The 11,322-nt window shown below is 38.0% G+C and overlaps 1 protein-coding gene across 7 annotated transcripts; it reads left to right on the forward strand.

Moving 5' to 3' along the window:
- The first annotated feature begins 387 nt into the window (after positions 1-387).
- On the forward strand, positions 388-10,831 carry LOC121235106 (protein NONRESPONDING TO OXYLIPINS 2, mitochondrial-like). 7 transcript variants are annotated; one of them, XR_005934515.1, is made up of 5 exons: positions 388-678; positions 766-922; positions 1,434-1,496; positions 10,269-10,310; positions 10,599-10,831. XR_005934515.1 is itself a non-coding variant. In XM_041131350.1 (4 exons), the coding sequence occupies exons 1-2, from the start codon at positions 503-505 to the stop codon at positions 914-916; spliced, it is 327 nt and encodes a 108-aa protein (XP_040987284.1). In that variant the 5' UTR covers positions 388-502; the 3' UTR covers positions 917-922; positions 10,269-10,310; positions 10,599-10,831. The 7 variants fall into 7 exon arrangements, 3 of the variants coding, with proteins under 3 accessions (XP_040987284.1, XP_040987286.1, XP_040987285.1); XR_005934517.1 differs by having other exon boundaries at positions 766-884; XR_005934514.1 differs by lacking the exon at positions 10,269-10,310.
- Positions 10,832-11,322: the final 491 nt, after the last annotated feature.

The following is an 11,322-nucleotide window of genomic DNA, read 5'->3' on the forward strand; positions in this document are numbered from 1 at the left end:
GCAATTGAAAATAATTAATTGTGCTCTTGAAACAACTTAACCATATATGTTCAATTTTATATTTTAAAAGTCATATTACATATTTGGAAAAAAAGAACAACAAAAAAGATATTATACTGTATATTCTAAATCCTCATTTCTTTTAGAAAACAATTCACTTATATCTATTTTGTAATTATTTTACAACTCTATATAAAATTAAGGGTCTAATATTGAAATTTACATTTAATGGAGTAACATGATTATATAATTGATTAAAAATAAATTTAGAAAAAAATTGTAGAAAATTGTAAAATGTGTAATTATTTGCAATATATCTTTTAATTTAACATTTAAAATTTTCCCTGTAAGAAAAGGGAAAAAAAAAGAAAGTAGGGAGCCCAACCCAAATCGCTACAAGGGGCAGTCTACTTCGACCAGATGAGGCTAAAACCCTAAACCCTTGCAACCTCCTCCCAAACATTTTCACTTCGTCGCCTTCTTCTTCTTCTTCGATCCTTCAATGGCTTCGGCTTGCAATAGATTCGCCGGCAGAGCATCCCTATCATCCGTCAAATCCGCCATTAGATCTAGCCTCCGCACATCTCCTCTCACCAAATCCACCGCGCCCACCTCTCCGCGCGTCCATCTCCCCTCTAGATCCACTTCCATTCCTCTTTCCCGGTTCTCACTCTTCAGGTCTGTCTCTATCTCTTAGTTTACATATGTTTTTAGCTTTTTTCAGTTGTTCTCATTTTAGTTTCTTCTTTTGTTTGATTTTGGTAGGTGTCCCTCGGAATTGGGAAGCGTGCAGTCATTATTGCCGTTGCACAGCGCGGTGGCAGTCGCGAGAATGACGTCGTGCCTGAGCACAACATCGAGGAGTTGCCGAGCGGTCTTGCAGGGTACACTCTGCTGCACCTCCCCAGGCCTCTAATCTCATGTAAAATAAAAATAAAAAAATCTTTTATTTTTTTTTGCTTTAGTGTGAGTGGCTTTTGCATGCTTCTACTACCACCCAATTAATGCATTCCTCAATTGCTTTGAATTGCGCAGCTGCTTCTCCAATTGTCTGCTTTGCGTTCTTTTGAAATTGCGTTTAGAAAGCTGGAACTGAAATGGAAGAAAGTGATGGGAATGAAACTGTTGAAAATCAACTTAAAATTAATTGGTCACGTATTTTATAGATACCACACATGTAAATATCTTTTGTCTTATAAAAAAAGTAGTACCTTGTATCGTACCTTCTATCCTAATACCAATGTAGTGCATGATTGCGTTAGGATACAGTACTGGTCATAGTTAAGGTTGTGGTGGAGACACTGAGGCACTGCTTTTAGATTTTTTAGTAGTTATATTTCATGAGTAAGGTGAATTGGGGCAATGGTTGTGGCAGGAAGTGCTTTGGTGGAAGATCTTATCACCATCTAACTGGAATATTTTGGTTCCTGCAGGCACCTAAGATGAGTTGGTTGAAAGAAATAAAATGGGAATTTGCTGGACCTGGCACTTATCAAGTATGAAAATGAGTGCTCTCTTAGTAGCATCTAGAATGCTTAGTTAAGGATAGAAACTTGTGTTTGAGGCTTGAATCTTGATGCTTGATTTATATCGATGCTCTTAAAATGGTATTTGAGGAAGGTGGCCCTTAACTGTAACATTTGAAAGTATCATTTTCTTGTAAAATTTATGCATTTTCACTTATCGAAAAAAGGAATTTATGCATTTTCACAAGATGCATTACTTGTTTCCATTTGTATGACATTTTCTGTGCAATTTTGGGTTGCTTGATTGTAAGGTAGTTTGCAGTTTGTTCACATGGACTGGACCTTTTAAGGTGTCGTTTGGATAGTGAATTGAAATGAGATGAGCTGAGATAAAAGTTGAAAGTTGAATAAAATATTGTTAGAATATTTTTTTTAATATTATTATTGTTTTAAGATTTGAAAAAGTTGAATTGTTTATTATTTTTTGTGTGAAAATTCGAAAAAGTTGTAATGATGATATGAGATGAAACACTTCTTGTATCCAAACCGGGCCTAAGTCTTTTGAGTAAAGTTTCCACTATCTATTAGCCATTTTTAGAATGTATTTAGAAGCTCAATACAATAAGAGTATGCAGTCTTTCACGTTGTATTAGTTAAATCTTAGGATGTGTTTGTTTCGGCTTAAAGTGCTTATTAAGGTATTATTGTTCGGTTGAAACTCAAATAAGAAGAATTACCTTATGGAGGAACTATAGGAATTGGGGGGGAGGGAGGTGAATGGAGTTCCATCTGAGGAAGCCTTGTTGAGGAAATGTTCGTTGGTGACTAAAGAGAGGGTGTTGTTGATGGAGGAGATTTCTTGGTGATAAAAATCTAGGGCCCTTTGGTTGAAAGAAGGGGATAAATACATGAATTTTTTTCATAGAGTGACTTATTCACATCTGCGTAATAATGCTATTGAGATGCTTCATTCAAATAATCGTTTATTCTCCTCCTTTCGAGATCAAGGACCATATAGTGCATTACTATAAGAATATTCTCATGGAACCAGCTACTTGGAGGCCAAAACTTGATGGTTTGGGTTTTGAGTCCCTTGATCCTCAAAGTGCAAGATGGTTGTAAAGACCTTTTGAAGAAGATGAGATTCATTGGGTGATTAGTGGGATGGCAAAAGACAAAGCTCCTGGACCCAATGTTTTTCTATAGCATTTTTGCAAGCTCGTTGGGATATTGTGAAAGATGATGTGATGCTTGCCTTTCATGAGTTCTATTCTTTTAAGAAGTTCAAAAAATGCCTTAATGTGACTTTCATTGCTCTCATCCTAAAGAAACCTGAGATTTTGGAGTTAAAGGATTTTCGCCTTATTAGTCTTGGAGTGGGGTTTACAAGATTATCTTGAACGTTCTTGCTAACTCCATGAGTACAATTATGGAACAAATTATTTATAAGTGTCAAAATGCTTTTGTTCGGGAGAGGCAAATGCTTGATTCGGTTCTCATTGCCAATAAACGCTTGGATGGTAGAATGAGGGAGGGAGTTCCAGGCTTATTATGCAAGCTTGATATGGAAGGGGTATGATCATGTGAATTGGGATTTCCTCTTTAATATGCTTGGGAGATGTGGCTTTGGGGAGAGGTTGTGTTTGTGGATCTAGCATTGCGTCTCTACCACTTGATTCTTGGTGTTAGTAAATGGCTCCCCTGCTGGTTCTTTTAGCAACTCTTGTGGCTTGAAGCAAGGGGGCCCATTATCCCCCTTTTTCTTTGTTATTTTTATGGAGACACTTGGTCGGATGGTGGAGGCCTCCATTAGGGGATGTTTTCTCTTCAGTTTCTCAGTGGGAAATGATTATAATGGTTCTACTATAATTTCTCATCTTCTTTTCACAGATGATACTCTTCTTTTTTGTGATGCATATCGTGCTCATGTCAAGCGCTAAGGGCCTTACTGTTATGTTTTGAAGTTGTGTCAGGTCTCGAGATGAATTGGAAAGTCAAAGATGGTTCTGGTGGGTGTGATGCACAATATTAACAGCTTGGCGAGTCTTGGGCTGTAAAGTTGCTGCTTCCTTGCCTATGAAATATTTGGGTCTTCTGCTGGGGGCAATTTATACGGCTAAAGTCACTTGGGATGGGGTGATTGAGAAAATTGAGAAAAGGTTGGCTGGGTGGAATTGATGTGTTTATCGAAAGGTGGTAGAATTAGTTTGATCAAAAGCACTCTCTCCAACCTTCCCACTTATTTTCTATCCATGTTTCCTTCATATGCAGGGGTGACTAATAGGATTAAGCAGTTATTTTGGGCTTTTTTGTGGGTTGGAATGGGAGAGGAAGCTAAGTTTCACTTAATTAGTTGGAACAAAGGTTGCTCTCCAATTTCTAATGGAGGTTTGGGGGTTCGTAACTTGAGGATATTAAATAAAGCCCTCTTGGGGAAATGGTTATGAGGTATCAATTAGAGGGGGAATCGCTTTGGAATAAGGTTATTGATCATAGAGATGGAAGCGGTTGGTGTTCTAATGAGGTTAGGGGGGCGTATGGGGTGGGTTTATGGAATTTATTTTTTATATGAGTTTTATTAATACGAATGAAATAGATGAAACCCATGTACACAGGAAGTATAGAAAAGAAACACCTAAATATATTCTAAGAATTGGAAAACGTAAGCACTAAAGCAGAAAACCAAAACAGTAACGTGTGCACAAAAAAATTTTGTAGTTCCTCCAAAGTTTGTTCCTTATCATTAAAACCATCGAGATACACCACATAAGACACAAATGGACTATCTTCCAAACGGCATCCACCTGACCTAAGAATAACTGTGAAGACCGTTCCAATTAGCCAGAAGGTTTACCACTTTCAAGGCATCACTCAAGCCAAACCGATTATATAGAAAATTCCATCCCACAATGCCCTTGCCATTTCACAATGTAAAAAGTAAATGATCCACTAATTCCCCATGCTTCTTTCACATGTAACACCAATTCATAACAATGAAATTGCTCTTCCTCAAATTGTCTGTTGTCAAACTTTTCCCAAGAGAATCAATCCTATATGAAAAAAGCAACTTTGGAAGGCACATAAGACCTCCAAATACACTTCCAAGGAAAAGAAAAACAATTCTAAGATGTCGACATCTTATAAATTTGATCGAATTGTAAACTTATTGCTCCCCTTGGACCTCCACGATATCCTATCCCCATCATTGCTACCAAGCCTCAAAGAGTGTAAAAAACTGAAAACTTCACCAATTTCCCAATCATGAACAATTCTAGTAATACAAACATCTCACTAGAAGGAGCCGTTAGAACGAACTAACAGATTTGAAACAGAGGCATGCCGACCAGAAACTAGACAAAAGATGGCCGGAAACACCCTATTAGAGCGTGTTCACCACACGAAATATCAAACCAAAATCGGATCCTAGAACCCTCTCCAACTACATAACTAACATGGCTTGCAAAACTCTCCCAGCCATTTCTAATGAATTTCCATAGACCCACACCATACGCTCCCTTACCTCATTAGACCACCAACCACCCCATGCACTTCCATATTTATGATACATAACCTCCCTCCAAAGCGATTCCCCTTCTGATTGTTATCTTTATAACCATTTCCACAAAAAGGCATTATTAAAAATCCTCAAATTATGAACCTCCGAACCTCCATTAGGGGTGGGAGAGCAAACTTTTCCCAACTAATCAAATGGAACTTAACTTCCTCTCCCATTCCACCCCACAAGAAAGCACGAAATAACTTCTCAATCCAGTTAGCCACTCTTGCAGGCAAAGGAAATGAAGATAGAAAGTAAGTGGGAAGATTAGAGATGGTTTTCTTGATTAAGGTAATGCTACCCTCTTTTGATAAATACAATTGTTTCCATCCAGCCAACATTTTCTCAACAACCCCAAAGGGAGCAAAAAGTTTACAGTTCGATCTTATTACAAGTTGTTGGCATCGCAGAGTTTTAATTCTTTCCCATGGAAGTGTATTTGGAGGTCTCCTGTGCCTTTCCCTTCCAAAGTAGCTTTCTTCATATGGACTACCTCTCTTGGGAAAATGTTGACCATGGACAATTTGAGGAAGCATGACCTCATTGTTTTGGACTAGTGCTACATGTATAAGAATAATGAGGAATCAGTGGATCATTTATTGTTGTCCTGGGAGGTGACAAAGGCTCTGCGGGATGAGATTTTTAGTAGAATTGGCATGGCTTGGGTGATGCCTTTGAGGGTGGTGGATTTATTATCTTGTTGGAATGGTATTCATGGTTGTCCTCAGGATGATTCCTTTGTGCCTTATTTGGTGCATTTGGATGGAAATGAATGAACGGTGTTTTGAAGATAGGGAGCGCACACTGGAAGAACTTCGAAATCTTTTTTTGCACACCCTATTGCTTTGGTTTTCGGCCATAGTGCTCAATGGAAGTAGTGTTAATATATTTTCTTTTTTTAATTTCTGGTTCCTAAAATGTATTTAGGTGTTTCTTTTGTATACTCCCTGTGTATATGGGCTTCGTTTTACCTATTTCATTTGTATTAATAAAATTTTCTTTTTACTTGTAAGAAAAAAAGAATCTCTAGCCACCTATTCAGTGCAAACAACCCTAACTGAGAACCAATTAACTTAGTACAAACTTGCAGAAAACTACTGAGAAAGGGTTGAAAACCACTGCATTCTGTAGCTAAACTCCAAAATGAGAAAAAATCCCAGACTTTTCATTCACCTACATGAGCGAAAAGTTAAAATCCAGAATCATCTCCAGAAAATTCACACCTACGAAGAGCCACTTCCTCAGATCCCAAAATTATACCAAGAACCACTCCGAAAACAAAACAGCCACCCACAAAAATGCTGTCAGTGAGCTCCATCACTTGTACGGCCAATATGGGCTTGAATTAGTCACTATAGCTCATAGTTCAGTCAAACACAAAAGCACTTTGTGATGCAATCAGGCAATGGTCAAGTGGGTGGATGTGTTACTTATTTTCTGGGAAGGTTTCTACTAAATGAGAAGAGTCTAAATGTTGTGTTCAGTAACCTGGTGTCAATTTAATATTTCTTTGACACCTCATCTTCATGGGTTCCCAATGCTTACACATGGTAGACTTCCATGGTTTTAATGCAAGGTGCTTCATAATTCATCTTATTACTTAGAAATTTGCCTTGGTATCTTTGAAAAAGTATTACATTATGTGAAAACTATTTAGAACTATTCTCAATAGTCTCTCCTGAAATCATAAAATATGCTTCAAAATAACCTTTTGGATGGAAAGAAATAGAAAACATTGTAGGGAATGACTTTCTCTTTGCAATGCTCTTAAGTAGCTAAAGGGAGGGGTTTGTATACTCGTAAAAAAATGTGGAGGGAGGGATTTATGAGGAAACTTACAGCTCCTTTTGAGGATTGGCTTTCTGCCTATAAATGGATGGTTTTGGGTAGGGAGAAATGTTCTTTGAACAAAATAGGCTAAATAACACTCTAAACGGAACATATGATTTACTGAAAGGGGATAATGGTAAAAATTAAAATATACTTTTTCCGGCCTGTTCCTTTCTTTTTCGGTATGTACTCAAGGATTTTATTGATGAAGTCAATAGGCATAGCCCATGTAAACAGAAATTTCCTGTCATTTCCTGTCCTCTTTTCTCTCATTAAAACAACCAATGGATGATTAGTGCCCTCAGCTTTCCATCAATACTATCCAGGTCAGAAGAGAAGCTTTATCTATTCTTTTTACTCCTTTCCTTTCCATAAAAAGTATTATCTTTTCCATTGCTCTTCCTAAACAAATTTTCTGCGAACATAGTGTTAGTAATATCTTTCTTTTTCAAAGTCATGTGGAGAAGGAAGCTTAAATTCTTGTCATGGAGAAAGCTTATGACCATGTCAACTGGCAGTTCTTACTTTACTTTACTTGATAGATGTGGTTTTGGGGGAAAATGACAGAAATGGATAGAATTTTGCATCTCTTCAGTTTGTTTCTCTATATTGGTAAATGGTACACAGGTGGGTTTCTTCAACTCCTCTCACGGCTTGAGGCAGGGAGACCCGCTTTCTCCTCTCCTTTTTTTATTTGTCATGGAAGCTCTCAGTAAGATGATTAAGGGCCTAGTGGACGGGGGTTACTCTATGGATTTCCGGTGGAGAATGACAAGCTCAACATTTCGCACCTGCTATTTGCCGATGACACTCATATTTTGTGGCGCACATCTTGGTTAGGTTCAAGCCTTGAGGGCACTACTCCTTTGTTTTGCTGTTGTGTTAGGGTTGAGCATCACAAAGTCGGAAATAGTGCCTGTGAGGGTTGTCCCCAATGTGGAGATTTTTGCTACTACCTTAGGATGCAAGATATCTTCGCTTCCTATGAAGTATCTTGGCTTATCTTTGCGTGCCTCCTTTAAATCTGAAAGGATTTGGAATGATGTGGTAGAAAGGTTGGAGCGTAGATTGGCTGCTTGGAAGAGGCTATACTTGTCGAAAGGCGGTAGGTTGACTTTGATTAAAAACACTTTCAAACTTACCCACCTACTTTTTGTCTTTGTTTCTGCTTCCCACTAAGGTGGCTAACTGCATTGAAAAGTTACGAAGGGATTTCTTATGGAGTGGCTTGGGGGAAGAGTTCAAATTCCACCTAGTTAATAGGTCAACAATTTGTACCCCAATTTCTGGGGGAGGGTTGGGGATCCGCCACTTGATGAAATTCAACCAAGCTCTATTGGGTAAGTGGTTGTGGAGGTACCAAAATGAGAGGGAGGCCTTATGGAAGTCTGTTATAGATTCATAGTTTGGGGAAGCTTGGGGAGGATGGTGCTCGAATGAGATACAAGACACTTATGGAGTGGGGTTGTGGAAAAACATTAGGAGTCTTTGGGGGACCTTTCGAGGACATGAACATTTTGTTATGGGCGATGGTTTGCGGTTTTTGGTTTGATAAATGGTGTGGTAACCATTGTGTACGAGTTACTTTCACTGCTCTCTTTGCGCTAGCTAGAGGAAAGGAGGCATCGGTCGCCAACCTTCTAGTCTTTTCAAATGGCACCTCTCAATGGAATATTGACTTCATTAGGGCAGCCCAAAATTGAGAGTTGGAGTCTATTATAGAGTTTTTTGCAGGTTTATATTCCGCAAGTATTTCAGGGGGCACAAGAGACAAGATGCTTTGGAATCATTCTAAGAAAGGTATTTTCTCTATCAGTTCTTTTTATCAAAAGCTTACGAACTCCGGAATGTCTATGTTCCCGTGGAAGAGCATTTGGCAGACGAAAGCTCCTTCAAAAGCAGTTTTTTTTTGTTTGGACAGCATATTTGGACAAGATCCTCACTACAGATAATTTGAGGAAACGATGGGTTATTGTCCTAGATTGGTGTTGTATGTGTAAGAAGCATGGGGAGTCAGTTGATCATCTGCTTTTACACTGTGAGGTGGCCAAGGTTATGTGGGATGATTTTTTCTCAATAGTTGGATTGTCTTGGGTTACGCCTTGTAAATTGTTGGATTTCCTCGCAAGCTTGAGAGGACTACACGGCGAATCCCAAGTAGCGGCAATATGGAGATTTGTGTTGGTGTATTTGGAGGAAGAGAAATGCTAGAAGATTCAAAGATCAAGAGAGAACAATGGATGAGCTAAAACTTAAGTCATTGTTCTTATGGGCGGGGGCCATAGTATGTAATGGACCTAGTGTCCACGATCTTCTTCTCTCTATTGTAACCTCTAGCTAGGCATTTTTCATGTATACTTCCTGTGTATCTGGGCTTGGCCTGTTTCTATGAATATAATATCTTTGATTACCTATAAAAAATAAATAAATAAATAAATTCTTGTCAATAGTGGGTTTCTTGAGCAAAAATCAGAAATGTCATTTCCTAATGCTTTACTAAAGAATTATGGCAACTATAAAAAATCTGCACTATTTTCAAGAAATTAGGCCTGCAAGCATTCTGTACAACTTGTTTACTGGCATCATGATTAGGCATTTGCAAGACATGGTCCTATGCATGTTTTACGTGGCTGATGTTTGATATTGCTTATTATACCATTGTTTTTGTTTCCTTGCTCTTGTGCTTCACTTGTATCATTTATTTGAGGCCAACGCCTTGGTTTTTGCATTTGATTTCTTTGAAGCCAACACCGAACTTTTGTATCCATTACCTTGTAGTAGATAGCTTCCTTTAGAATATCTTGCAAGTGATCATGAAATCTCACCATAGTTCACATTTGGAATGCTGTTTTCATCTACATTAGACTTTATTTGTTTTTCTAGTGAAAACAGAAAGAGCATCTTAATACTCCATAAGACCATTCTATGGATGCCCGAAGTTAAGGGTTCATTTTGCCGTGGGAGTCACTGAAATGTCTTTTATGTAATCTTCGGCAATCTTTAATATAACCTATGCCCTTTTAGTTCCCCTTCTCTTAACTCCTCCGATTTCTGTTTTGCTTTCTTTATTACTTATCGCACATGCCCAACCAAAAAAATGTTCAAGGTTCTGAGATGGTCATCTTATAGTGCATTAAGACATTGGTTATAAGCTAGTTTTGTGCAAGCAATGTAGTGATACCAAAAGTAAAAGTTCCTTTGATAATAGCCAAATCTTAATGAGTTAAAAGAAAGAGTTCCTATGATAACTACCTAAAAAAATGGAAATGGCTACAACTTAAAGGTGGCCTTTCAAGATTAGTGAACAGAGTACGAAACCAAATAAAATTTCAGATCTAGGTGTTTGGCTTGAATTTGTTTCATATACAAGAAAGATAATAAGAATTCTATGGTAACATAGCTGATCCTTTTCTCAGATGGAGTTGATGGCACGTGAGACATTTGTGCTGCATTTGGAGGTGGGCCCTGCATCAATGCTCCGATGTATTCAAATTAAAACAATGTGGAAAACTACTTTAGAATATTTGAGTCTCTTGTCATTCTTGGTTATAAAGCAATTCGGGGGATTAAGTTAGCTATATCTTAGAATATAACATTAGCAATATTCACAGAATCATCACATTTGTTATTGCACTTGGGAGTTGTTCGCTTGAATGTGATTTGAATGCATCTCTGCTATTTTCCATGTAGACTGGTTTTTCTCGTATGCTTCTTCTGATATGTCTTTGTGTTCTTAATTGATTTAGAGTTTGGGCTGTCCGTTCCAAGGTGACCTTATTGCAGCCCAACATGAAGAGGAGTTATCTTTACAATAATGGAAAATCTCTTGCATCAACATTTTTTTGTAGTTTCAGTCAATTTAAAGGAGCTGCTTGAACATTGCAAGCAAGGAAACTGGTTTTGGTTCTTCCCTTGACTGAGATATATGTTTGAGTAACCATTCATTTATGTTTAATCGTCAGGCCTGTATTCTGAGATCCTTGCTTTTCCGGTGCTTGTAATTGTATTAAAACAATTGCTTTTTCATACAAAAAATGAGGCTTTAATGCATGTATCGTAAGCTCCTACTTCTAATAAGTTGTGCTTTGTTTAGTTTACAAACATGTGTGGGAGGAATCAATAAAACCAGATAGGGGTGGGCAGCGAGGTCCCGCACCCCGCTACCAGGCCTTGCACCTCGCTACCTTGCCCTCATCTGCCCTACCCTTGCATGGTGGGGCGGGCAATTGTGCCCGCTCAAGCAAGGGTGGGGGGTGGGCTGGCCCCAACTCGGCCTTGCCCCCACCACCCTGCTATTTATATATATTTTTATATAAATATATGTATATATATGTATTTATAAGTATATGTTATTAGTTTTTTTTACCTATCAAAAGAAAAAAAAAATATATGTTATTAGTTTTACCATATATAAATATCGTAATAAACTATACTTGATACATTGTGCATGTTACAATGTAGCCTAATATG

This window comes from Juglans microcarpa x Juglans regia, chromosome 6D, assembly GCF_004785595.1.
Source record: "Juglans microcarpa x Juglans regia isolate MS1-56 chromosome 6D, Jm3101_v1.0, whole genome shotgun sequence".
Lineage (NCBI taxonomy): Eukaryota > Viridiplantae > Streptophyta > Magnoliopsida > Fagales > Juglandaceae > Juglans > Juglans microcarpa x Juglans regia.